This window comes from Primulina huaijiensis, chromosome 16 (genome assembly GCF_012295235.1).
Source record: "Primulina huaijiensis isolate GDHJ02 chromosome 16, ASM1229523v2, whole genome shotgun sequence".
In the NCBI taxonomy this organism is placed as follows: Eukaryota; Viridiplantae; Streptophyta; class Magnoliopsida; order Lamiales; family Gesneriaceae; genus Primulina; species Primulina huaijiensis.
In genome coordinates, this window is record NC_133321.1 from 18,833,207 (window position 1) to 18,860,915 (window position 27,709).

General features: G+C 35.0%; 4 protein-coding genes across 9 annotated transcripts; 3 read left to right on the forward strand and 1 right to left on the reverse strand.

Moving 5' to 3' along the window:
• The first annotated feature begins 832 nt into the window (after window positions 1-832).
• LOC140962147 (actin-related protein 2/3 complex subunit 3) lies at window positions 833-4,392 on the forward strand. Of its 6 annotated transcripts, none has more exons than XM_073421023.1 (6): window positions 839-980; window positions 1,235-1,401; window positions 2,720-2,772; window positions 3,063-3,171; window positions 3,248-3,517; window positions 4,112-4,392. In XM_073421023.1, the coding sequence occupies exons 3-6, from the start codon at window positions 2,770-2,772 to the stop codon at window positions 4,264-4,266; spliced, it is 537 nt and encodes a 178-aa protein (XP_073277124.1). In that variant the 5' UTR covers window positions 839-980; window positions 1,235-1,401; window positions 2,720-2,769; the 3' UTR covers window positions 4,267-4,392. The 6 variants fall into 6 exon arrangements, with proteins under 6 accessions (XP_073277125.1, XP_073277124.1, XP_073277123.1 ...); XM_073421022.1 differs by having other exon boundaries at window positions 1,242-1,401; XM_073421025.1 differs by having other exon boundaries at window positions 1,252-1,401.
• Window positions 4,393-6,392: 2,000 nt separating this feature from the next.
• On the forward strand, window positions 6,393-14,323 carry LOC140961195 (probable sucrose-phosphate synthase). The gene is made up of 13 exons (XM_073419555.1): window positions 6,393-6,815; window positions 6,903-6,992; window positions 8,543-8,784; window positions 9,142-9,205; window positions 9,362-10,060; window positions 10,285-10,398; window positions 10,560-10,691; window positions 10,783-10,959; window positions 11,778-11,831; window positions 11,917-11,979; window positions 12,094-13,026; window positions 13,251-13,378; window positions 13,867-14,323. The coding sequence occupies exons 1-13, from the start codon at window positions 6,633-6,635 to the stop codon at window positions 14,144-14,146; spliced, it is 3,159 nt and encodes a 1,052-aa protein (XP_073275656.1). The 5' UTR covers window positions 6,393-6,632; the 3' UTR covers window positions 14,147-14,323.
• Window positions 14,324-17,260: 2,937 nt separating this feature from the next.
• Window positions 17,261-19,763, forward strand: LOC140960763 (heptahelical transmembrane protein 1-like). The gene is made up of 4 exons (XM_073419031.1): window positions 17,261-17,699; window positions 17,802-17,894; window positions 18,860-18,899; window positions 18,989-19,763. Exons 1-4 carry the CDS (start codon window positions 17,413-17,415, stop codon window positions 19,664-19,666), a joined length of 1,098 nt encoding a protein of 365 aa, XP_073275132.1. The 5' UTR covers window positions 17,261-17,412; the 3' UTR covers window positions 19,667-19,763.
• A 503-nt stretch (window positions 19,764-20,266) lies between these two features.
• LOC140961279 (uncharacterized) lies at window positions 20,267-27,459 on the reverse strand. Its single transcript, XM_073419699.1, has 6 exons — window positions 27,040-27,459; window positions 25,446-25,532; window positions 24,711-24,887; window positions 24,533-24,619; window positions 24,373-24,444; window positions 20,267-22,651 (listed from the first exon to the last, which is right to left on the reverse strand). The coding sequence occupies exons 1-6, from the start codon at window positions 27,199-27,201 to the stop codon at window positions 20,690-20,692; spliced, it is 2,547 nt and encodes an 848-aa protein (XP_073275800.1). The 5' UTR covers window positions 27,202-27,459; the 3' UTR covers window positions 20,267-20,689.
• Between the last annotated feature and the right edge of the window lie 250 nt (window positions 27,460-27,709).

Sequence of the window (27,709 nt, forward strand, 5' to 3'; positions counted from 1 at the left end):
TTTCATAGTGAATTAATACATGAAATATCATAATTTTAAAAAATTAGGAATGACAATCGATATAAATTGAGTGAACGTTTTAGTTAATCATGAAATATAATGATTTTAAGTAAAATAATGTAAATTAAAATACCTATGCCTGGTATAGAATTCTTCAACTTATAAAAACTTGAACTTTTAAGGTTGTGGTTATGTATAATTAGTTTATAATCTACATTACATAATAATAATAATAATTTTTTTTCAGTTTGATTGATTTTAAAATGAATTCAAATCGTGGTCGACTGAAACACCCTTAGTTCGATGTGATATCTGAATTTGTTTTTATGTATGTCGTAAAATTTTAGTCTTTAAATATTTTTTACGAATTTTTTATTAACAAACAACGAATTCATGTTTAAATATTTCTCCTAGTGGTTAAACAATTAAATTAAAAATGATAATGGTGTCGAGAGATACAAAACCGATGTTTAGAAAATATTATAAAAATGATCTCGAAGTCAATTTTGTGAATGATAAATATGATACGGTCTCCCCTGCTATTCTCGAAATACAGTATTACTTGACACAATAATTTGGAATATGTGGCATTAATTTATGGCAAAAACTTGTGTGGGACGGTTTCACGAGTCGTATTTTGTGATACAGATATCTTATTTGGGTCATTCATGAAAAAATATTACTTTTTATGCCAAGAATATTATTTTTTATTGTGAAGATCGGTAAGGTTTACCGTCTCACAGATAAATATTCGTGAGACCGTCTCACAAGAGATCTACTCAATTTATATTTGAAAAAATCCATTAATATTTCAAGTAATAAAATTATAGTATTATTTTTAATTAAAATCACAGTCCCAAACCCGCACACCGCATCTGAGATTTTTCATTTCTATCCAATTTTTTTCCCTATCAAGATTTTATCTTGATTCATTGAGTTGATCTCTGTGATTGAAGGTGCCCACTTTCATTTTTAATCAGGTAAAATTAGATTCTCTCCCCTTTTTTTTCCCTATCTAGATGGATATCGAATGGGTATATGAACTTTGTTTATGGTTTTCTTTTATTTATTGTTGGAGTAGATTCAAGATTGACTCGTATCAGAAACTAGTTCCAATTGTTTCAGTTTTTTTTAATTAGATATTTTGCTTGTGCCATTGATTTTTGGGGTTATGGTTGCTAAGCTTGAAGTTGCATTACAAGAATTTGTTGTGCATTTTGTTAACGTTCTAAAGATCTCAGCTTAATTTAGCTAAAAGGAATGGGAACTGAATTCACGTTTGAGCTTGAACTGGCAACAAGTTAGTTTGATAAACAAGGTTTATAAGATGGCATGTAATCTACTGCGTGTAAGAAGGTGAAAGATGATGAATTGTTGACGCACTTTGGATTTAATTGTAAGGTGGGTTATTCGATATATAACTCATACCGATTCTTTTCACTTTACTTCTTTGTTTGGTTAAATTTCAGATTTTTACTGAATTTTCGTTTAACATGATTGTCTGGCAAATACTAATGTTTGTGGGAATAAATGTGATCTATTATTGCCTTGCCAATTTTTGCTTACACTAGATTAGTATAAAGAATTAATGTTCGGGGAATCAATTTAGGCAGCTTAGGTCTACTTAAGCTCGAGTGACTCAAACATGGGACTTAGCATAAGGAAACCAACTTGCCATACAGAAAAGAAGGTTGGTGAAAGAGGAAGGGAGTCCAGCCCTTACACAGAGTCTAGATGTAAACTCATGCCAGTTGTAAAGAGAGATTCTAATCCTTTTTTAAGTTAACCAAAACCAATTCTTTTCAAAATCTATTACGTCTTTACCCACAATTAGGTTATGAATGGTCTGTGGACTTATAAAAGATGGAATCTTCAACAAAGATATCCAATATTTTCAAAATTTTAAAACAAAACAGCCAACTTTGTGTATCAACAATTCAGTAATTTATTTGTATCTTCTCATGATTTAACATATCGTGACTTGATTCTGCGAATTCAACTTTCATCAAACATAAAGAAGGAACTAAAAAATTATTTTTGCAGCTTAGACAATTAAGCTGTTAAGTTTGGATTACAACAAAAAGGTCTCAGTCCCTGTACATTTTAGCTTCATGAATTTTTATTCATTGTATAAGAAAAATCACTCAAATTCATGAACATCTTGCAAAATCTACAACTTCATGCACGCTATGTGTATAGCTGTGAACAAGGCAAAGTAACTATGATAGCAAACCATGAACCAAAATAGATGGAAACAGTGGGACAAATAATTCATTATTTTCCTTTTCATTTTAAGTGAAAATACCAAGTGAGACAAGAAAAGTCAATGAAGAGAGGTTTGGACCCTGATAAGCATGGTAAACGCTATCTGAAATTGAACTACATTTTTTTATGGTTCTAATGACTTTATTCTTAGAGTACTTTCTGAAAAATAATTTGTAACGATATTTAAAATATTAAATGTTTTTTTAATGATGACAGGACTTCGCAATTTCGTCCTGGTTAAACAGATTGATGAATATAGAAATGGATACCATCATTTCAGGATTATAAATTATTTAAGTTTTTATTTTTTAAAGAGTTCGATTTTTTTTAGCAGATGAAACTTTTATGTAAAATAATTATTACATCATGTCGACAACATTTAAGTTGGTGGATATATTTTTGGCCTGATATTTGAAAGAATGCTGATTTGATGATGATAATGTGATGGGTGCAGATTATTCACTTGCTTTAGCTCGTGTAAAGAAAGTTGTGCATATAACAGATATGGTAAGAAATATCGTATTCGTTTCCACTTACATTTACTGGGTTGTGAATAGATTACATAGGTTTAATTTTATCAAATTATAAATGAGAAATGTAAAAGATCTAGGAAGATGTGTGAAAAAGAATATTAGATTTCTTTTTTTTTTTTTTTTAAGAAGAAGCATATATGATTTCTTGGTGACTGCTGGGAGGTGTTTTCATGATAGAATAATCTAAACGGGCATTTAAAGAACAATTGATTTATGTCCGATCTATTTCAGGATATAGCTCGAAAAATTAAGTTATTTTTGTAGGTCTACCACTCCAGTTTTCTCGATGATGAAGAAACTACTAAAGCATGTGGATGCCCTTTGCTTCCCCTGAAAAGCCACATTAAAGGACCAGCTCCTGTATCAGAACAAGGTCAGATTAACACCCAGAATAATTGAATCTGATTTTAAGAATATTTTGCATCAACAATGGTAGAATGTATATGCAGATAGCACGGATATAGTTGATGAGGCGATAACATTCTTTCGAGCCAATGTCTTCTTCAGAAACTTTGAAATCAAGAGTTCAGCTGATAAGCTTCTTATCTACTTGACATTTTATGTTAATATTGCTCTGAAGAAGCTTGAAGGCTGCAGAACTTTAGCCGAAGGGACCAAAGCAATTATTAGTTTAGGACTGGAAACTGTACCTGTTCCTGGAGAACCTGGATTTCCATTTCCGGGGCTGTTTACTCATCCACAATCTAGACAAGAAGCAGGTATAGCATTGGCTTGATAGGCTTATAACTTTCTGTACCAAAGAGAAGAAAAATTGAAGGTGCATAAATAGTTGATATTTGCATTGATTTTCCTATCTTCTGATGCTGTAGCAAATACCCAGTTTCACTGTCAGATCCTACTGATCCAAACACCACCCACTGATATATATCACAACCTACTAAATAAATGATCTGAAAACTTTAAAATCATGTAAACTCTTGTACCGCTCAACTTCTTTTATTGGATCTGAATCCTGCTTGCATCTTGTTCAATATTTTCTTTTTCTTATTATAGAACTGATCCCATATCGATTTTTTTTAAATTTGTTTGCTTGAACTGTGTCTAAGATTTCAGCTAGTACTAATTTGGCATTGCAGAGCTGTAATTAGCTTCAAACCATTTTTCTCTAAGTTTCATCTTCATGATTTCGACTTTTGTTCGACTTCATATGTGGTCTAAGACTTTAGACTTCGTCATATTTATTTAAACAACAAATTCCAAATAATATCTTCTTGTATATCATCAGTCCATTTAATGTTTACTAGTCATTCTATTACTTCTTGTCTTTTCTTGATTGCACTTTCTGGACACAGAACTCTTCCGGAATTATTTGAAGCAGATACGGGAAGAAACTAGTGGAAGATTATTGAGTGTGGCATATCGACCTAATGGAACTCCAAACAAATGGTGGCTAGCCTTTGCTAAGAGAAAGTTTATGAACATCATCCAAACAAATGATTCGTCCTGATGCTTGATCTATTACTTAGAAAAGTTAAAAGTATGGCTTGCTTTCATGTGCTATGTCATACTTATGCTGATGTTTTGCTTGTTTGTTTGACTTTTGAAATATCGGCGACTGAGGTATTGTTGCTTATAGTTGCATCTTTGTTGAAGGTAGAGCTTGTCAAATTATGACAGATTAAAGTGTATTGTTATAGAAGACAGTGTAAAACAAAAAAAACACAAAAACAAAAACAAAGAACCGTGTGATCCGGAGTATAACACGCGTAGGACAAGTTGGCACTGACACATGGGATTCATGTGAAAACGTCAATATTAGATTCCCACTATTTTCAAAAGAATAACTTTTGTACGTATGTGCTGCTATAATCTCATAAAGTATTAATTAGATCGCATCCCCGCACACATACATGCATGAAGCAACGGAATGAAGTACACGTGTTGCTTGTGTTATAAGTTAAACGATAAATTCGAAGCATTGATATTGGAGGTGGTTATTATTTTCATTTGAGCGTAAAATTGGAAAAAAAAAAGTGTAGTAGTTCAATTTGGATGCAAAATTGAACAAAAACGTGGACAAATCAGGGCTAAATCGTTTTTCTTTCTCCAAAATTTATTTGATATTAATTCATCCTTTGTTACAAATGATGGATGACCATATCATGAGATATATACGATAAAGTACAACTTTTTTTTTGGCTTTTGAATGATAAGTATAACTTTAATAGGAATATTATTGGAATAACCGTTGCATCTAATTCTATTGTATCTCGGTTGAGGGATTTAATCAGTCGTTTGGTCCAATTTTCGTGGTATTAAAATACTATACTTCACTCAAGTGGCCAAGCCGTTGCATTTATTCTTTTTCGTGGAAAGAACTAAGAGAATATGTACCATTTTTTTTTAATTTTTCCCCTCAAATTAGAATAATAGAAATGAAAAGATCAAATGTTAGGCTGTTATTCTTTCGAATATTACATGTACCTAAGGATATCAATTATTGCTCTTAATCAAAGTCGAGTGTTAAAATAATTGTTTGGAGAAATCGAATTTGGAGTTCCATATTTGTCCCGTCCGTGCCATTTTAATATAATTTTTTTCCTTTTATTATGCACGGGTTATTGAGAAATTATAGAGTAAAATAGATATAATTGACAAAAACTTGTGTGAGACGGTCTCATGGGTTGTATTTTTGTGAGACAGATCTCTTATTTGGGTCATCCATGAAAAATTATTACTTTTTATGCTAAAAGTATTACTTTTTATTGTGAATATCGGTAGGGTTGACGCGTCTCACAGATAAAGATTCGTGAAACAGTCTCACAAGAGACCTACTCTAGATAATTAGCTCACCATTTACCCGCAAAATCCAAATTAATTGTCATTTCCTCGACGTATACCGCGTCTTCGCCTCTCCCGTCTTTTCATGCTTCCCATTGTTACCGCCTCGGCACCCTTTCTCGCCCTTCATTTTTATTCTGGGACGGAAAATCTTCTTCGACTCAAGTTACAATTTTCCATTTTGTTTTTGAGTTTTGGTCCAACTGTCACCGGTCCACTAATTTGCAAAATATTTCAGTTTTACTAACTAAAAAATTATTGACGTGACACATCGATAACATCGGATGCTACACAAATAATTGTAGTGTCACATCGTTATTTTTATTTGTCTTGTTATTCATGTAGATATTTACATACGAAAACATAGAATAACATTTGATAGATAATAAATACTATGTTCTATCATTGAATATTTGTCGATTGTTATATGAATTGATCAACAACATGATAAAAAATGAAAAACATGCGAGATTATGAAAAAAATAAAATTTTCTTTTCTAACATTATTACGATGATACTTGCTTAAACAATTCAAAAATCAATACACACATGCATGAACATAACACTAAAATCAAAATATGATTATTAGGTAATTGTCTATTAAATCGATAACAAGATCAGGCGAATTGTCCTGATTTTATTATTAAATTTTTTTGACCTTTTTTTTAAAAAATATGCCCTTTTTACACACACACACACACACACACACACACACACATCTATATATATTGAGGTTGAATGGCAATGATCGGAAATCAAATTACTACATCTAGTCTAGAATATATATATATAAAATATTGTGTAGAATTCTCAATTATTTGATATTTGATTTCAATTCAATTCAGAGTGGCCTTATCAACATCACCACCCAGCAAAAATCCCTCTCCACTCCATTTCTCTGTAGTGCAAACACGTATATATATGTGTGTGTGTGTGTGTGCGCGCATACATTTACGAATATTCGAATCAATTGCAGAGGCACACTCCTCCATATACACACAGGAGCAGTGGTGATTGTGGTGGTGGCGGGAAATGGCGGGAAATGATTGGATTAACAGCTATCTGGAAGCGATTCTCGATGTCGGGCCGGGGCTGGGTGACACGAAGTCGTCGTTGCTGCTGCGGGAGAGGGGGAGGTTTAGTCCCACGCGATACTTCGTGGAGGAGGTGATCACGGGATTCGACGAGACCGATCTCCATCGCGCTTGGGCACGAGTATGTGTGTTTTGGTGCTGTGAGTTTTTGTTTTGTTCGTATAATGTGTGTACATGTCCGTTTTTTACTCTGGATTTTTTTGTTCAGGCACAAGCGACTCGGAGTCCGCAGGAGAGGAACACGAGGCTGGAGAATATGTGCTGGCGTATTTGGAATCTGGCTCGCCAGAAAAAGCAGGTTTCGTTTTTTCTTAAATTTTTTTCGATTTTTCCAGTCAATGATTTGAAGTTTTTCTTCCGAGTTTCATTTGTTTAGGTGATGACGCGTCGATCCCTGCTTGGGAAGGAAGTCTGAATTAAAATTTCTAGATGCATATTTGAAGTGTTATGAAACGTGGGTCGCTTAATGATTGAAATCTAATAACATATCTATGTGTAATGGTAAAAAGATTATTGCTTCATTGATTAAAATATTGGCTAAATGGCTCGCTCTTATCAACTGTATTGCTGCCTGTAAGATATTTGAAAATCACGAAGAACAATGTGGTTTGCGGGAGAGTTATTCTGTTTGAGGCTATTTGACAAATTTTCCAGTAAGCACAAACTTAAATACCATCATGGCATGTTTTTTATAAGTCAAAGAGATTCTATCCTTTTTGTTTATAGCTCTGTTGTTACTCGGGAAGTTCTGGAGTAATGGCAAGTGTTTTCAGATGGACCTGAGTTTTTTGGATGTATTTTATTCACACTATGTTTTTCGCTGGCTAGCCTAGTTACAGATTGCTAGTAATGATATAAGTTGTTGGACAAGAGCACACTAGATTTTCTAATCGTAGTTCAAGTTTGTCTTTCTTTGGTTATACTTATTTTACCTTCTGATTAGTGTCATCATTTCATAAGTGCATACTGAATTCAGTTGATATGGAATCCTTCCTATTTATCGTGTCCTTGATTGACGTCTGATGCTTAAAATGTTTCTTAACATATGGGCATGATGAGTATGAGTATTCTAGCTCGAAAATCCATGTCTATCGACTTCATTTATTCACGTTACAAAATATGTAATTGGCATTGATTTGCTTCTACGTTGTGATTAATTTGTGATTGCATCCTTGAACCTTTTTTTTCTTCTTTTTACTTGTCCCTGAATGTCTTTAATTGTGCGTATGGTTCTTAAAATGCGCATAATCTCACACACGGTCATGGGGTGCAAAATGGTGCGACTGCAATCTTTAAGTGAAGGACACATATCGAAATCTCGAGATTAACACAAAGGGATTGTGAATCTAGGGAGAAATTCAGTCTAATCACCATTCATATTTATTTGTACACTAATGAAATTTTGTATGCTTCGATAGTTTGCAGAAAACATAATGATGCTAATTGAGAGAATTTTCATTATACACATAGATTCTATTCTATCACATGTTAGTGGGCCTCTCTTCTCACCCTGGCCTTTCTCCTATTCTTCAAGGTGGCTTTAATGTGCCATGCGTCTTTAATGACCATGAAATATGATATATTTTGCTTAGTAGAATGCCGAAGTCTCGCCATTAATTTAATGCTCGAAGATAACTATGATTTGTTTGTTTGACTTATTATTCGTCTTTTTGACAATTATTGCTTTTACTTCCTCTTTACATCAGTGATATTACAAATCATGTTACATACTTTTAATGCTAGGAGTCTTAGAAAATATTGTATGATATCTGCTGTTTTATTTTTTGAAACGTATATTTATCTATCAGTAGTGTAATTGAATTGCCATTATTTCTTTAATTTTTGTAGCTTGAAGGTGAGGAAGCCCAGAGAATGAATAAACGCCGTCTTGAACGTGAAAGGGGTCGAAAAGAAGCGGTTGCTGACATGTCAGAAGACTTATCAGAGGGGGAGAAAGGAGATGCGGTTGGTGACCTTTCATCTCACGGAGAAAGCAATAGAGGTCGATTGCCAAGAATTAGTTCGGTTGACACTTTAGAGGCATGGGTTAATCAACAAAAGGGGAAACAATTATACATTGTATTGATTAGGTATGAAGTAAATCTGCTTGTCTCATATTTCATATTATGATTAAAAAGGTATTTGGTGTTGATATCCCGTTTTTTTGCTTGTTATTTATTAATTTGGTATTTGATAACTTTGCTAGGTTTTGCTGGTATAGTCACTCTTTCACTAAAATAAAGTTAGATAATCGGTCTTCAGTTTCGGAATGATTATACTTGAGTTTTGATTTCCTTCTACTGATTATTTTTAAGACCGCCAGGAGATGAAGGGAACTCATATATTTGAACATGCAGAATTTATTATTTGAGGCCCCCGCCTAAAAATAATGATATAGAATGATACACAACTTAATACGTGCTTGCTGACTCAAGCTTGTCCTGCAGCATTCATGGCTTGATACGCGGTGAAAACATGGAGCTTGGTCGTGATTCTGATACTGGTGGCCAGGTATGTATTATGTGCTGTTCCCAGGGGAATTTTATGTCATTTTCATACGCCAGTGGTGCTTCAAAGATTCAGGGGTTGTTTCATGATTTGCCAAGCTTGTTCTCAGTTCATTTTCATGGATAATGCTTTACTTTCCTTTTTCTATATTTTTATCAGGTGAAGTATGTTGTTGAGCTGGCAAGAGCTTTAGGTTCGATGCCAGGTGTGTATCGTGTTGATTTACTCACTAGACAAGTATCATCACCAGAAGTAGACTGGAGCTATGGTGAACCCACAGAGATGCTACCTCCAAGAAATTCAGAAGGTTTGGTGAATGAAATGGGAGAGAGTAGTGGTGCTTACATCATTCGCATTCCTTTTGGACCTAAAGATAAATATATTCCAAAAGAACTTCTGTGGCCACATATCCCTGAATTTGTTGATGGTGCTCTTAACCACATCATACAGATGTCCAAGGTTCTTGGGGAACAAATTGGTAATGGATATCCTGTTTGGCCTGTCGCAATTCATGGGCATTATGCAGATGCAGGTGACTCTGCTTCCCTTTTATCTGGTGCTCTGAATGTACCCATGATTTTAACTGGTCATTCATTGGGTCGCGATAAGCTGGAACAGCTTTTGAGACAAGGTCGATTGTCAAGGGATGAGATTAATTCTACCTTCAAAATAATGCGTAGAATAGAGGCGGAGGAGTTATCACTTGACGCTTCTGAGATTGTCATTACTAGCACCAGACAAGAAATAGACGAGCAGTGGCGTCTGTATGATGGTTTTGATCCGATTCTAGAGCGCAAATTACGAGCAAGGATTAAGCGCAATGTGAGCTGCTATGGAAGATTCATGCCTCGCATGGCTGTAAGTATTGTAATTCCACTTTAGATCCCAAACTACTAGCGTCTAATTTTTTTTGCTGATCAAATTTATATATCATAGTTTGTCTCTAAGTAATGAATGATAAATACTCCTTTATGGCACTTACTTTTTGAATGTGAATTTGTTATGCGGCCTCGCTGTCTCTGAACTTGTCTGAAACTCTTAGGTTTTTATGATTTACTCAAAGAGTGAGTTTCTACTCTCAGGTAATACCACCTGGGATGGAATTTCATCACATCGCTCCTCATGATGGAGACATTGATACAGAAACAGAAGCAAGCGAAGGTGGCAAGTCTCCAGATCCACCTATTTGGGTAGAGGTTAGACTAATATACTGCAAAATCTGGTTCTAATAAGGCAGTACTTTTTAGATAGATTTATTTTTCAAAATTCATGAAATATTTAATACCTAAAATTTTGACCTCCCTCCTTTTTTATTTCTTAAGTTAATGCTAGTATCTATACGGTGATACATGTACAGATAATGCGCTTCCTTTCAAATCCAAGGAAGCCTATGATACTTGCACTCGCAAGACCAGATCAAAAGAAAAACCTCACTACTTTGGTAAAAGCTTTTGGAGAATGTCGTCCTCTTAGGGAACTTGCTAACCTTGTAAGCTGCCACCCAAGCCCATTTTCGTGGAATGCATTGAGTAGTTGTTACCTGTATTGTCCTTTTTATTTATTTCCCTTATATTTTGCAGACATTAATAATGGGTAACCGTGACAATATTGATGAAATGCCAAGCACTAATGCTTCAGTTCTTTTATCAATCCTTAAGATTATCGATAAGTATGATCTCTATGGTCTAGTGGCATATCCAAAACATCACAAGCAAGCTGAAGTTCCTGAAATCTATCGCCTAGCAGCAAAGACTAAGGTACTCTCGTGTTTGTTTTGTAGCTCAAGCAATATTCTTTGGTAAATCAAAGAATTAAGTGAATTAAACATGCATGATCTAAATTAGACCATTATACTAACATTGAAGCTACTAGACAAATAAATGAATCCACACTCTTTCTCGAAATACCAATCCATGCATGGTTGAGAAAAGACTGGAAAGTGGAACAGACCTAAGAACTTCCATATTAATATCACAGTCAGTAACTCTAGATTTGGCGTGCAACTGTGCCTCGATGGCGCAGGAGGCGACTTTAAGAAAAATAAGAGTATAGTAAAGGTTCGGACTTGGCTCCTTGTAGTTTTATTGTAAGCAAGAATTGTTTTAGAATTTATATCCATTCTCTTGAATATAATACCAACTGTTCATAAGTTTCTTGGTACAAACTTGATACGGATTGAACTTTTGGATTCGGTAAGCTAACACCCATAGATTTCCCCCCTCAAACATAAGGTGTTGAGATAGCATAAATTCTGTGGTCTGTGGCCTACACACATGTCTGCAATTCTAGGACTGAGCGAGTGAATAACTCGGCAAGGTCAGCCCCTTTTTTACACTCTTGGGCCTGTCGATATTATTGGTTCAAATAGGGCCAAAATGCTTAAGATTGTGGTACCAAATTGGAATTGCAAATCCCTTGTGAATTTTCTAAATGCTTACATAGTATATATTGTTTCAATTGGGAAATGGGAAGTATTTTATTTTTCAGTGCATGCATGTGTGCTACCATTAGCTGATATGTGTATTAAAATATTACATCTGCTGAAACTTTTAAGTGTTTCGTTTTTTTTGAACAGGGTGTGTTCATTAATCCAGCTTTCATTGAGCCTTTTGGGCTTACTTTGATAGAGGTATGCCATGTGCTTCTGAAGACTTTAAACTTGGCGAATTCAATTTTGTTCGATTGATGATTTTGATCTCTCCACCATCAAACAGGCTGCAGCACATGGTTTGCCCATTGTTGCCACAAAAAATGGTGGTCCCGTTGACATACACAGGGTATTTCAACTCTTTTCTCTTTTTTATCATCTCAGAGATTTTGCGGAAGATGTTTCTTCTCCTGAAGCTTGCATATCTTAGTTTGTTATTTGGTATCTATCATCCTTATTGCAGGTTTTAGACAACGGTCTCCTTATTGATCCCCACGATCAACAGTCCATTGCTGACGCTCTTTTGAAGCTGGTTGCAGATAAGCATCTCTGGGCAAAATGCAGAGCAAACGGTCTTAAAAATATACATCTTTTTTCATGGCCAGAGCATTGTAAAACTTATCTCACTAAAATTGCAAGTTGCAAACCAAGGCAGCCTCGTTGGTTACAAAATGATGACGACGACAAAAATTCAGAATCAGATTCACCAAGTGATTCCTTAAGGGATATACATGATATATCTTTGAACTTAAAGTTTTCATTTGACGGAGACAAGGATGGGAGCCGAGAAAATATTAATGACACTCTAAACCCTGAAGTTCAAAAGAGTAAGCTAGAAAATGCTGTTTTGACATGGTCTAGAGGTTCTGTGAAGAGTGTGCAGAAATCTGGGTCGACTGATAAGGGAAATCAGAACTCTGCAGGTGGTAAGTTCCCCGTATTGAGGAGGAGGAAACACATGTTTGTGATTGCTGTGGATTGCCATGAAGGTGACGGTCTTTCTGAATGTGTAAGAAAGATCTTTGAGGCTGTGGAGAAGGAAAGGACTGAAGGTTCAGTCGGGTTTATATTAAACACATCCTTTAATATTACAGAAACATATTCTTTTCTGATTTCAAATGGCTTTAACCCTACTGATTTTGATGCATTTATTTGCAATAGTGGCGGTGATCTTTATTATTCATCGTTTCACTCTGAGGATAACCCTTTTGTAGTAGACTTGTATTATCATTCGCATATTGAATACCGTTGGGGTGGTGAAGGATTGAGAAAGACTCTAGTCCGATGGGCTTCTACAGCTGAGAAGAAGGGAGAAAGGGAAGAACATCATGTTGTTGAAGATGAAGAGACTTCAGCTGACTACTGCTATTCTTTCAAAGTTCAGAAGCCTGGAGTGGTAAACCAATATTCCTTATTTTTCTCGCTGTATAGGGTAGTGGAACTTACTGTATCAACGACTTGAAATATGCCGCAGCTCTTACTGTGTCCTTCAGTCGTTGTATACGGATCCTGCCCTGTTCCTCGATCTCATTAATTTTGCTGTTTTGTTGCCCTTCATTGCTATATCTCCATCATAGTAAAACATCTGATGCCATTTTAACAAGAACATTTGTCTTTCAGGTTCCCCCTGTTAAGGAACTAAGAAAGTTATTGAGAATTCAAGCACTACGTTGTCATGTTATTTATTGTCGAAATGGATGTAAGATTAATGCGATTCCGGTCCTTGCTTCTCGTTCCCAAGCACTCAGGTACCACTTTTACTCGGTGTTGATATTTTCTTGTGACATCTGTGTTTGCAGCCATTAAATTGTATATTCTAAAGTTTTAAGTACAGTGTCCTGCATTTGCCTGGCATTTTCATTTATCAGTGTAGTATACGCCATCCTAAGTTCTAAAAAAGTACCCTTCAGTGCATACAATTTAATGCTTTGTTTCTTGAAGCTGGATTAGCGTCTCCAAGTACTCAAACCTCCCACACTTTCCATATGAAGATGGTTTTCTTCTTTCTTGCCTCAACCCATGCTTCTTACAATCAGACATTGTTTTGTTTGATCCATGACATAGTCATCAAAATTATTATAGGGTGATTTGGGAAGGCTTTACTGTACATCCATTTGAACAACTAAATGGAGCTCTCGTCATCCTCATATCTTTGACCCTTTCTTTGGTATAGCATTTTGCACATCACCATGTCATAAATGGAATCATAACTCGACATGTAAAACTTGCTTTTCAGGTATTTATATCTTCGCTGGGGTATGGACCTATCAAAGGTCGTGGTTTTTGTCGGAGAAAGTGGGGACAGTGACTATGAAGGATTGCTCGGAGGTGTTCACAAGTCTGTCGTGTTGAAAGGCGTTTGTAGTAGCACAAACAACCAACTCCATGCGAACAGAAGCTACCCACTGACCGATGTCATCTCCTTTGATAGCCCTAATATTGTCAGCATGCCTGAAGGATATAGCAGCTCTGATCTCCGAGCCTCATTGGACGAGCTACAGTTCCTCAAATTCTAACTTTTCAATTATAAGTGCATACCTGCCAAAATTAAGAATGGTGAATACTCAAATTTTACGGATTACATCCTGTTGCTCACAGCACAGTGACACTATGTTGTGAAAGCATAGAGTTTGGGATACACAGGTTACAGTGTATATTCTTGAAACCTTTGATATGAGAAAAGCCTGTTTGGTGGCTCTAAATGTTGAAAATGGTAACAAGGAAAACAGTCCAATATTTAAGTTTATGAAACTCTAACGTTTATCTGAAGCTGGTGCCTTTACAGATTTCATTATTTTTATTTAGCTGTAACAGTGGCCGTTTCAATGGCTCTTCAAAACAACAGGAAAGAATTCTATAATTCTCTCTTTTTTGGCCACTCTGCTGTGTCGTTTCTCGTACGTGTTCTGGTGCTTGTAATTAGGCATACAATCGAGTTTATGTGCATGGTCCGTCGATGATTTTGATGGTGGAGATAGCTTGTTAGCCTTCACCTGATTTACGCTGTCATAACTATAACTATAATTATATTAGTGTGCAATATTATCAGGGGGAGTGTCACCTAAGTTATGTTGCAATAAGCATCTTCCAATAGGAGAAATTAAAAAAAATTATCAGGGGAGTGATGATGTGTTTTTTAAATTGAAACTATTATTTATTTATTATAAATTGATTGTAACATTTGAATTTGTTGTTGTTTTTTTTTTCATTCGCTGGTTGATTGCCCAAGTGGACCGTGTTCAAGTGAGTTCATACACACCTACATTTGCATGGAGTGTTACCAATTCCAGGTTCTGGTTGTAAATTAGTTAACCATCATGTGTCACACTTGAAGCACAATTTATTGTTCACTGCTTCAGTTTTAGCTAGGAATTAGGTGGCAGTGGGTCTATAATATTTTGTTGCATCTTTACTGAGTAAGTCTCACAAGGGTCTATAATATTTTGTTGCATCTTTACTTAGTAAGTCTCTATTGTGAGACAGTCTCACGGGTATTTATTCGTGAGACGGATCAATTTTACTCATATTTATAATAAAAAATAATATTTTTGGTATAAAAATTAATATTTTTTCATGAGTGACTCAAATAAAATATTAGTCTCGCAAAATTGACTTGTGAGATTATTTCACATGAATTTTTGTGTTATTGATTTTGTCCCCTTATACACACTCGTATCTTCTTCTAAATCAGAGTGTCAAATAATATTTTGACAAAAATTAATAATTTAAGGCAGTTACTGCCTGCCCATTCTGGCATACATATGAATTAATAAGGTTCAATTCATGGCTCTGTACTGTTTGGACTATTTATACAGAATAGATAGATGGGATGGACACATTTCTAAAGTGTTTTTTTTTTTTTTGGAATAGTGATGTAATAAATTATGTAAACATAATAAAAAGGCATTGGTGGATTATGCAAGTCATTATTTTGTTATATTAATATTAAAATTAAAATATATTTTGGATTAAATTTTATATAATTTTTACAGTATGAATTACACATAATATGATTAAATTCCTCTTTATCACTTTTTGCTGTAGAGAATGACACCAACAAAAGCACCCTGGAAAATGACGTATATTTTTTAAAAAAAATACTTTTATTTAAAGAATTTTAATTGCAATTTGCAATATATCGCTGTAAAAATACTTCTATTTACAAAATTTTAATTGAAATTTGCAATATATCTCTGTACACGTAATTAAATATATTATACATTCCCAGTCGGACTCAAATTATGCGCCTTTAACAATCTCTTAGAAGCGTATTTATTGAATAGAGTATTCACATGGAAAACATAAGGCCTAATGTTGAGTATGCTACACTACACCTATTACATAGTATATAATAAAAGAATATGACTTTTATTAGAAGTAATAAAATTCAGTTCAAAGTTGATTTTTTGTAGTTTCTTATGGGCAACAAACTCGCCATTTTTATATAGAAATAAAAATTCATATGAGATTGTCTCGTCGGTCCATTTTCTGATACAGATATCTAAATTGATCTGATCTATGAAAAAATATTAATTTTTTATGTCAAAATTATTATTTTACTGTAAATACGGATCGAATTGACCTACCTCAAAAATTTAGATTTATGAAATTATCTCACGAAAACCTAATATTTATATATTAATTACTACTTCTTCGTGGTCTCAATATTTATTTTCAAATGAATAAAGATGCTATAGCATTTAATTTGCTCAACGGCTACCTACAAAATAGTTCGGGAAAATGCCCCGAATTTCTAACTACCATGCAATACTCAGCACAATATATTTATAGATTGATATGGACACTCTACAAATCAATTACTTGAAAAGATATTTCAATTTGTCTTCTGTTTTAATTTACGACCACCTATAATTTTAATTTTCCTACCTTTTTTATTATTATGACGAGATAAATTGCAAGAGTTACAATTAAGTACATACTAGATAAATTCTCGAGTTGATGTAATAGTCAGCAAATCATATTAGTCAGGCAAATTACATGCGACGAGCTCGTCCGAAAAAATCAAACTCGTGATTATTTGATTGAGAATTCATATATTCAACCAACTGAGACATTTTCAATGGACACAATTTTCTCTTGGACATAAGAAAAAAAGTATAAACTACTAAAAACTTATTCCAATTGACTTTGAACTCAAAACTCAGTAAAAGCATCGAATGCGTGTTGTCAGGGTACAAGATCTTCGTGATTTATGTACTTTTTAACTTTTTTGGGGGAAAAAATCAAGGATTTTATTTTAAATATATATTAAATTTACTCATATTTATTACCCTTAACTCTCAGTAAATTGACATGCAAAGTGGAACTATTTTTTTATTTGTTTCGAAACATAGATAAATTCAATAAATCATATGATTTGTTTTTAAAAAAATATTGATTCTCCCTATAAATAACATTAAATCAATATATACTCCCACTTAATTAAATTTTTAGCTATTAGCATCTTATTTAAATTTTACAGCCTAGATAACCTAAAACTTAAACCAATTTTTTTTTTTAAAGAAGAAGTATAAACTCAATGCAAAAATAAGAAATGATGCATGATGCCAGCATTAAATGGAGAAGTTATTGATAACCTAACCAAATGTGACACAACATTAAATTCAAGCAAAGTGTGAGCCTTCCTTGATAAATGCTCTGTTGTTTGTACAGTTGCTTGTTGCCATACCGTTTACTCTTTTTTCCTCTGTATTTCATATGAAAAGAGTTCGTATTTTTCTCTCCAAATCAAGAATACGATCTGCTCAAGCACTTTTATATTATGGTAAGTAGCAGTAAAGGGTCTGTTCGGAAGAGGAAAGTTATAGGGATGGATCAAGAAAAAGATGGAAAAGTTTGCACACCTGCAGAGAAGAAAAGTTTCAGCAAGAAAAGGATTGGTTGCAAAGATTTCAAAGGGAAAAAATGTCATCTTTTATCCTATCATGAGCTGCCGGAGTATATGAAGGATAATGAATATATATTGAATTATTATAGGGCTAATTGGCCTCTGAAACAAGCCCTTTTTAGTGTATTTCGGTGGCATAATGAGACATTGAATGTGTGGACGTGAGTGAAGTTCTTTTCTTCGAATCTGTCTTATTTTTCTTGTCATACTATGGCTTAAGATGAGTTGAGATTTTGAAATCATATTTGTTTGTTTTCTTGCAGACATTTGCTTGGGTTCTTGTTGTTTTTGGGATTGACAGTGGCAAATGTAAAGGACGTGCCTCGGGTTGCAGATTTCATCACAGTATTAGTTGGGTAATTTCAAGAATTTTATTCCCTTTTTCTCTCATATGTATTTTTAGAACTTGGGCCGTGGAGATGATTGGTTATGGCAGGAGATGTATGACTGAATATTTAATTTCTGTGGTTCATAAAAATATAATTTAATTGCTGAGACATATTTTGCTTGCAACAAGTTTGGAGACTTGGTCAGAAGGGATGATTTTGGTGGAGGGAGGCGACCTGGTAGGGATGACTCAAAATAGATGAAATTTGAATTTTTAGAAAGTTCACAAGATGAAAGGATATTAATTCTTTTAATATTAACCTTTGTGAAAAACATTACCTCTTTGTTTTATTTATTTTTGTCCTATCTTGGCTAATGTTTTCATATTCAAAGTTGAGAGTAACTGGACAATTTGTCTTTCTTTCTGGCCATGATTGTATTAATAATTACTTGCAAAAGTAAATCAAATTGAAATAAAATTGCTGCAGAGCAGTTATTAGCTGTCTGTTATCAATCAATTCAATCCTAGAAAGGGACATTTAACTATGATCTGTCAACTGTCACCCAGTTTTGTGAAAGTTGAACTTTGCATCTATTGGATTTAATTCAAGCCAATAAAGTGTACAAACTATTTATGTTGCCATAAATTCTTCAGTATTCTTCTTCCATTACCTACTAAAAACCGAAAAATACAAATGATGAATGAAAAACATAAAATTCAATGTGATTTTTTTTTTTATTACAATGGGATGGACACACTTTTTTCCTCTGTCGAGTGAGGTTTATGCCACTACATTATGAAACCCCTGCATCGAAATTTTTGACATTTCTTTTCATGGCTAGTTTTACTTCCTAATAGCTAAAAGGAAAGGGCACTCTTGTGGTGAAATATATTGTTTGTGAACAAAAATTTAAGTTCGATTCAGACACAAATGCAAACTAAAGTTTCCATAATCGAAGCAAAGGAAATAAAGCGTATTGCTCTGTTTTACAGGCAATACCCATCAGCAAATATATCCAAGAATTTCTCCCTGGTGAGTTCCCCTCATTCAAGTACCTAAGTCAACAAGTTTCTTTAAATTTTCAATGACGAAAATGAAAATTTGAATACTTCCCATTTCAGGGACCGACAAAATTAATCGACCTGAAGCAAGAGTCGCATTTGAAAATCGACACAACCTCGCCCGAAACCGTCGTCACGAACTGGCCATTTTACGTGTACTTGAGCGGTTCCATGTTCTGTCTCCTCTCAAGTAGCATATGCCATCTCTTCTGTTGCCATTCACACCACCTTAACTTAATGCTACTACAGATGGATTATGTCGGTATAACTGTCATGATAATTACGTCCTATTTCCCCGCCATGTACTACATTTTTCAATGCACCCCGCATTGGCAAGTCGTTTACCTGACCGGTATCACGATCATCGGGATCTGCACCATCTTCACGTTGCTCTCTCCGGCCTTCTCGACTGGGAAATACCGTCCTTTACGAGCTATGCTTTTCGTTTCTATGGGATTGCTTGGTTTGATACCGGCTGTTCATGCTGTCGTCGTGAATTGGGACGATCCCGACCGTAACGTTACACTGGCGTATGAATCTGTCATGGCGTTATCTTATTTGACCGGGACGATGTTTTATGTTTGCCGGATTCCTGAGCGGTGGAATCCGGGGTTCTTCGACCTTGCGGGGCAAAGCCATCAAATCTTCCATGTGTTTGTTGTGTTGGGGGCATTAGCACATTATGGTGCTGCACAATTTTTCTTGAGATATCGTGGTCAGATGGAGTGTGACAAATAGTTCGATGAATTAAGCATATTATTTATATATTTTTAATAGAATTTTGTATTCACTAAAATTATAAAATATTGTTTAGGGCAAAACCGTATGTTTTAATGTCGCAGAATGGCACTTCTCCATTGTAATATTTTTTCTTGAACACGAAGAAATACGTACTTATACTTTTGCACAGGGTTCATTACATAATATATATGTATCATAACGTCTGTATGTGATCAATAAGTGGTTTAACACACCGAATTACATAACAGGTTTCGTTCGTTACTTGAACACGAAGGTCTATTGGATCATACTCTTCTTTCTCTTAAAAGATTTGAAATCGTAAATATTTATCCCTTTGGTAAGAGGTGGATTTTTTTTTATATAAAAAAAAAAACTTAGATTTTGATAATAAAGGAAAATAAAATAAATTAGATTGCATCACCAACCTAGTCCAATTTCAGATTCTTGTAAGTAGACAAAACGAAAAACAATTTAAAATAATTCAAGGATATGAAATGTACATTGTTTGCTAAACCCTTGTTAGGACGACGATGAAACTATCAGCGATGATCCTCTCCTAAAACCAACCATACACCAACCGAAACAAAAATCAATGAATAAGCAAATGTAAATTTAACATTGGAAAAAAGATCTAATTAAAATGCTGGCATCTACAAGAGTATTGGTTTTTGTGTTTGCTCAACAATCTCAAGAACTTGTGCCCCTCTATGATTCAATAGAATCTCGACAAAGCCTACATTTGAATCAAAACTAAGTCTCGAAACCTAGATACGGGAATCTTTAGTAACCAAAATTAAGCCATGCTACTAAAAAACTAAGAATCGGAAATAAAAGTATTATTCTTTCAGATGAACAATTTTATGTTACACATTCTCCTTTCAAAAGGATTGACAGCTTACCTTCTAATGCAGAGCTTATCCTTGTCCTCAACTTATACCAAGGCTCTTTTAAGGAACATAAGGCTGCTTCAAGACAAAGTGAGTCCGAGGCCGGAGTGACAAATAAAAACAGAATGCTCCATCAAGAAAAACCATTCAGTTTTAAACCCCCGGGGAGGAACCGAATTCCACGATGTTGTTTCAATTTGTCAAGAGCTTCTTGTGTTTTGCCACACTTTAGATCCACATAAATCGCTGTAACAATAGCCTGGGTAGCATTGGGTATTTCAGATAATGCTTTCATCACAAAGTGTTGGGCTCGTTCAAGATCCCCCATCAACACACAACTGACAGCAAAGTTCGCACAATAAATTCCACGAGCCTCTTCAGGACTGGCAAACATAGATAGTTTGGAGTCACTTCCTGAAGAGCCAGTATTTGGAGCCCCTGACAAACCATTTGAGTCCTCGTTGTCAAGCTCTTTTTCCATTGTCAGTTTTTCACAGTCCTCTTGGCTGTATGGAAGCTCCACATTATTTCCAGCAGACACATACATCATCAAATAGTCAGCAGCTTCCTTCACCTTGTTTAGCAGGCATAATGCCTCAGCTACATACATAAGCCCAAGAAACACGTATATTCTTGAGCATTCTGGGAGTCTCAACAGAGACTTTGCTGTCGACAGGGCTTTCAAAGGATTTCCGAGTCCCAGCTCTACATATGCCAAATCTGCAAGTACTGCTTGCTTTATCATCCTGTTCTCCTTCATGCAAAAGTCATCGTATTCGGGAATAGAATTTTGCAATGACATAATTAGATTGTTTCCTACTCTTTGTTCTTTCACTTCACCATTTGAATTGACATGGCTTGTGGGGGATGACAAATTAGATGCCTTGGGATCACTACCTGTGGAATTCTTGTTATTTGTACTCTGCAGCGGTGACGTTTCTATTGATTCACTTTCCTCCAAACTAGGAACTGGACCAAATCTAGAACTTTTTGACCCAATTGATTCCAACAAATGCATAGAATTGACCAAACACTGCCGGGCAAGAGACAATGAGAGACCAGGCTGCCTGCCATCACTTGGAAACAAATCATCCTTTCCGATAAATTCAAGTTGGTCATCTGATGAAACCCGATAACCCAACGCAAGTTGCCTCCATTTCCCCTTTCCAATGACATTAACTCTAATATCAGATCTGTCATTTGAGGAATGACTAGATTTTATCAATCCCTTTTCCAAGGCCATTAGACAGCACTCAGCAATCCGTAGCCACAAAAGAGGTTGATTGTAAAAAATTAAGCTGGCGGTTTGGAAACAGCGGGCAGCATGGAAAGGTCTACCACATGTCAAGGAACACACACCACAATTATATGTGATCAGAAGCGATTTATCCTGAGACAGAGTTACGAGTTTTGGAGGTTTTTCCTTCCTTACGAGCAAGCTGTTATTTAGGGCTTTAGAAAAGAATAAACCTGAGGTGTGATGCTTCCCAATTCGATAATAGATGCACCCAAGATTATTGTAGTACATGTTAGACGTTCCGGTTTCTGAGTGGTTATTTGATGCCAGTAATAGCTTGATTGCTTTGCGATGGTTCCCACGAGCATATTCGAGCTGTGACTTCAAATAGAGAGCCATGACATAATCTTTGCCACGAGCTATGTTCATAGCCATCTTAACTTCACGTTTGGCTGCCTTCAGGTTTCTGGTGAGAAGCAGAAAACGAACTTTGTAAAGATACAACTTAAGCCTTAAATCAACAGCTGGCAGGGACTCAACAGCTTGGCTCCTCAAGAGATCATTAGAAAGTGGGATGCCAGGTCTTTGAAGGTTTCGGCCACTAATGTCAAGGGAAGATAATAACTGCAATGATTCATCTTCAAGTGCTTCCTCTGATAACGTGCCAATCAAAGAATTCTCCAATGCATTGGAAGCGTCAGCAGAATCAGAATGAAAAGCATCGGAAATAGTTGAGTTGCTGGGGATTGAAGCAGATTTGGATGCTGACAAAGGTTGTTGCTGTGCAGAGAGGCCGTTGTCTACTTGATTGTGTAAGCTACTGACACAGAAAACCTTCTCTATGTAGCTTATCACATCCTGAAATGATAATTCTTATTTGACCCAATACATGATAAAGAGTTACAGAAGTAAACAATAGTAAATTTTATGACATGGAGATGTGACAAATAACTGGTGGTACACCTTAACCCCAAACAGTAAATCTTATCACCCTAGAACTACAACCAGTCCTCATCACTCAAATAACAGTTATTAAAAGATTTACATAAGAAAAGAACGCATCTGCCAAAACTGCATCGGAGAAGAGCAAGCAAGACTGCAAGAGTTAATTCTAACTGGAATGGAAAGCGCCAGCTGTCAAAGAGAAAACACATTTAACCCCAAATAGTTTGATCATCTAAGACTTCTAAACCATATACTCTCACAAGGATAACTTTAACCCACTCCTCCCACCCCAACATATGTTTTGGGAGTATACGCCAACAATATGAAATAACAGTTCAATACTCCGTACCTATGTAATTGTGCAAAAAATCGAAATTTATAAATGAAAAGTAGAAGCTATCCTGAATCAACCAGTATATCTAATGCAGGTTCCAGATGCTACTTCAAAGTGAATTTATACATTTTCTAAAGTGTGTTAAGTTGAAATGAACCAAACAGAGTGCTCAATCTTACATTCCTATGAGAATCATTCCTTAGAAAGACCAATAGCCAAATAATTATTCTTATTGGGTCACTATTTAATATCAAAATTACTAGAAATATTTCCAAGTTGTCACAAGGTTTTTATTGCCGTGTGTGTGTGTGTGTGTGTACACTTCTTCCACGACTCTTTGCGGTTTCTGAGCTCAATCACACCTAAGGTAGTAGCCTCTAAAACTAAAAAGATTTTCGAAAACATTGATAATAAATCGCAGAGATGTTCTTCACATGTTCATTAGATACAGAAGCCTCAAATACTTGGATCATACACAATCATATGTTGGTCCAATTCATTCAGCAACTAGTATCAAGCAGAGAAATCATAAAAAGTTGTTACACCATTCTTAAAACCCTTCTTTGACATTATTAAATTTAAAGATATTTATGTACGAACCTAGCAGGTTTTTTTCTTTTTCTGAAACATGGAATAAGATCCTCTGGTCAACATAAACTTTAATCTAGATATATAATAGTGAAATTTGACATTCAACTATTTAAAAATTATTACAAGAAAAATTGTAAACTTTGTGTCTACCATGATTGCCTATTATAAGAGCACCCAAAGAATACACTCAAATCCATATAGGTAAGACAAGGGGAAACACCAACTCACATAGCAAAACACTCCTCCAAACATGTCATAGAAGCGCTGCTTTGAAAATTAAGTTAAACATCTGCCACAAGCCAATTGGCTCAGCTGGCAGAAGCCTCGACACCCGCGTAAATCAAATGTCGTCCCTCCCACTAACCCACCCCGTAGTTGTAAAAATTGTACTAAAAAAATAAGAAGAAGAAAAACATCTCACTGTGGAAAAAGCAATTTTGCCCATAGTTAAGAGATTCAAACAGCAATTTCCCACATACACAGATGCTGGTTAGTTATTTTAAATTTCCATCAGAGTTGACCACTTGCAGTTTAATGCAGAATACAACATGCCAAACGTTTTTCAGGTTAGAACAACGATACTATCTGTTCCTTGAGAAAGAACTAAAGAAACTAAAGGATCCATAATATTGATCAAATTTAGACAAAAGCAAGTAAAAGAACCTCTGCATGAGAATACCACATCCATTCTGAGATAGATTGTACTTACAGCAGATCTCAATGCATGCTGAGAGAGTAATGCAACATCCAGCAACAAAAGGCAAATACGAAGCGCAGTCCCCTGTATAATATTGACAGTTAGCCAATTGGTTTAATCAGAATTCACAAACAAGAAACATCGCAACATGCAATACATTATACTTGCTTACCTCATCAATTGGTTCAATGTTCTGATATAAAGCGTCCAAACATGAGAATGATTTTGGGTACTCATGAAGATGGAACCAGACAACTGCCTGCCGTAAGAATCATAAATGCAGACAGGGGATTAGAAAAAAGTCAGCTCCAAATCACGTAATTAATAGTGCCAAACTATATGAAACATACTGTGTTAAACATTGCCACCGAGATATCAAATTCATCACCGCGAACAGCAGGGGAACCCGAAACCTGATGCACCACGTTGTTATTTCCCCTCATGCTAGCAGTTGTATCTTTGCTTCCGGTCTGCCGGCCAACCTCTAGGTGTTCTCTAGATGCACAAGCAAGCTCTTCATTTTGTTTCTAGATTAAGGGAAAAGGGAATCCAGTGTAAGAATAAGCGAAACCAACATTGTAATAGGTTGTAATACTTTCGTACTAAAAAACAAGAATACAACATAAAATGGGAATCAATATGACCAGCAATCCTATGTTTACAAAGGGTAACACTGAAAATTTTGCAACTGCTAACTGCATTATAAATTACTTAGTATTGCCTAGACAAAAAATTAAAAGGTGGAGATAACAACCAGAGGAGATTGCATGCAAAGCTTATTATTAATTGGCAAAGATGGATATTTTTCATAACGAAAAGGCCGCCTTCTCTTCTTCCTTAATACATCCTGTTAGCTAAAAAATGTCAAACAGACAATGAAAACAATTGCTTTTTATTTACTTGAAGCATTCATTTAATGTCAGTATCATCCCAGCAACACGCACACATGATATTTATTTCTCAGGTACCTTTCATTCAAAAAATCGTCATAAAATCCCATTCAATTAAAAAGATGTGCACATAGGAAGATGAATAAAGTCCCTAAATAAAGAAAGAGAGTGGGAAAGCACCATTTAAGTACAAACCTTGATGTTTTCAATTGCTTGAAGAAGCCTTTTAGGATTTGGGCAACCATCTTGAATGTTCTCCACAACAGCTATATTATGAAGAATCTAAAATGGGAAAAATAAAATTAAGATTTAAGAAAGAAGCATTAATCAGAGAAACTCCAAATGAGATAATAGACAGAGCATTCATTTTACCATAATTGCATCCTGACACATTCTGCTCACAGAAACTAAATTGAATCAGTAGTTTTCATGTTTTGAAACCAACAATTGAAACAGGCTTGATGACCAATAGTTCTGGTGTGAATTCAAGGAAATTATTTTTTATTCAACTTGACCGTTTAATAACTTACTGAAACTGGTCAAGTTAATCATGCATAAAAACATTCATGTTCTTTCACCATTTCCTTTTAAAATTCAAATCTTGGTCCAAGCTAAATCACTTCGCATGGTTTTTAATTTCTTGACAAGCATAACAGTTTGACTGATCACAAATATGTATGTCTCGCACAGCATTGTCTCAATATGTTTGTGCAATTGAGGGATAACTTGATGAAATACAAAACCTAAAACAACGTCTAGAGCCTAGGCAGCACCTAGGCCCATTTTAAAACACTAGTTAAGACTAGGAGAAGGCAACAAGCTGGTAAAGCAAAGAAAGACTTAACACAAAACAGAGTTGATGGACAGCTTGGTTGAATGAGACATTTATCTATATTATAATCTCCATGACTGCCCCAGTGTTTGGGACTTCGTAGATTTTCCTAATAAGAAATCTAATTATTGATTGAGGAAAAAAGAATAAGAATGATTAATAAGCCAGGTCACTAATCAATATTATATTACCAATGAAAAAAATAAACCAAAAAAAGAACAAAACTCCAGCCTAAGTCATTTTATCAGCAAAATAAAGCACTTCAGGAAAACTCGGGTGAGGTGAACCAACTTACAACAAATAACAAAGATGTGGGAAAAGAAGGAAAATAAAAGAATTCTATGAGATCATGGCTTCACAAATGTCACTCAGTTCCCCAATTTGTTGGACGCCTAAGAACATGATGGTTCAACAAAACAGCAGACAAAACTAGAACTCAATTCCCATTTCCAGAACCTAGAGAAGTAAAAAATTAAAAGAAACGGTTCAACAACTTCCAAAAGAAAGATTACTTTTGTACTCGTACAAGAAAAAGCCTCAAGTTATTAAACCTACATCCACGTATCATGGTATCAAATATGACCGATAAAAAAAGGAAGACAGCAATAGTACAACTTAATATATAATTTACCGTAAAACCACAAACAGTCGAGCTTGAAGTTTACCCATAAGTTACCACAACATAAATATCAAATATGGCAATGGTATCTCAAAATAAAATGATACTAATCCAATGACAAACGCGCAAATTTAAAATCATCACCAAATGCAACGGAAATAAAAAATAAATAAAATAAAAAACAAAAGAAACTTCTCAATTCATCATGAGCTATAGTCTATTCCATTTACGCCGCTATCCTGATAATCTAGTGATATCAATAAAAATAACTAAAAGAAACCAAATTATAGATAAAACCATAAATCTAAATTCCTGTACTAAAATATAAGTTTACCCACCTTCGGATCGCGCTCCTTCTGCGACAACTGATTCAAAATCCTCAAACAATCTACGTACTTCCCAGCCTGAAAGAGCAAAGCAGCTTCCTTCGCAAGACCCGCAGCAACAGACAAAGCACTGTCGTTCTCCGCTACCGAGGCCAACGGCAACGCGTCCTCCATAACTTCACAGATCGATTCAATTAGACCTGAAACGGCACTACAATGCACCGCGGATAAAAGGAAACACCTAACTTGCCCCTTCTCAGAAATCCTTCAAATTTGCATCCAAATCTAAGATTTCAATTGGAATGGTAAAGATTCTTCGATAGAGATAATGAGCTGAATAAAATCCTGAACCCTAGCTACACCAATTTCAGTAAGAGAAATGAAGAAAGAGAGGTTGATAATATAAATACGCATAATATGTTTCCATACTGTATGATATCTATCATGTATGTGACTACAAGCAAAAATATATATAATTACCTGTGTAATAAATATATACATATATATAATTGGTCGTGGAAATTTTAATTTATTTTATTAAGTGACAAATTTACAAAATAATCGATTAAAATTATTATTTTATATTAATTATAAGTAAAAAAAATAACAAACACTAATCCACTTGAATTTGGGGCATCATCATGTAAAAGTAACAAAAAAAAAAACACATTGATAATGTTAT

Excerpts from the sequence above, each read along its gene's own strand:
- LOC140962147 (XM_073421024.1), top strand. Across the intron at positions 3,172-3,247 it reads AGCTCCTGTATCAGAACAAG|ATAGCACGGATATAGTTGAT; the intron begins GTCAGATTAACA and ends ATGTATATGCAG. Across the intron at positions 3,518-4,111 it reads ACAATCTAGACAAGAAGCAG|AACTCTTCCGGAATTATTTG; the intron begins GTATAGCATTGG and ends TTCTGGACACAG.
- LOC140961195 (XM_073419555.1), top strand. The coding sequence starts at position 6,633 with ATGGCGGGAAATGATTGGATTAACAGCTATCTGGAAGCGATTCTCGAT. Across the intron at positions 6,993-8,542 it reads TGGCTCGCCAGAAAAAGCAG|CTTGAAGGTGAGGAAGCCCA; the intron begins GTTTCGTTTTTT and ends TAATTTTTGTAG. Across the intron at positions 10,692-10,782 it reads TTAGGGAACTTGCTAACCTT|ACATTAATAATGGGTAACCG; the intron begins GTAAGCTGCCAC and ends TATATTTTGCAG.
- LOC140960763 (XM_073419031.1), top strand. The coding sequence starts at position 17,413 with ATGGTAAGTAGCAGTAAAGGGTCTGTTCGGAAGAGGAAAGTTATAGGG. Across the intron at positions 17,895-18,859 it reads TTCATCACAGTATTAGTTGG|GCAATACCCATCAGCAAATA; the intron begins GTAATTTCAAGA and ends TCTGTTTTACAG. Across the intron at positions 18,900-18,988 it reads TATCCAAGAATTTCTCCCTG|GGACCGACAAAATTAATCGA; the intron begins GTGAGTTCCCCT and ends TTCCCATTTCAG.
- LOC140961279 (XM_073419699.1), bottom strand. The coding sequence starts at position 27,201 with ATGGAGGACGCGTTGCCGTTGGCCTCGGTAGCGGAGAACGACAGTGCT. Across the intron at positions 25,533-27,039 it reads AGAAGGAGCGCGATCCGAAG|ATTCTTCATAATATAGCTGT; the intron begins GTGGGTAAACTT and ends TTCCCATTTTAG. Across the intron at positions 24,445-24,532 it reads ACATTGAACCAATTGATGAG|GGGACTGCGCTTCGTATTTG; the intron begins GTAAGCAAGTAT and ends AATATTATACAG.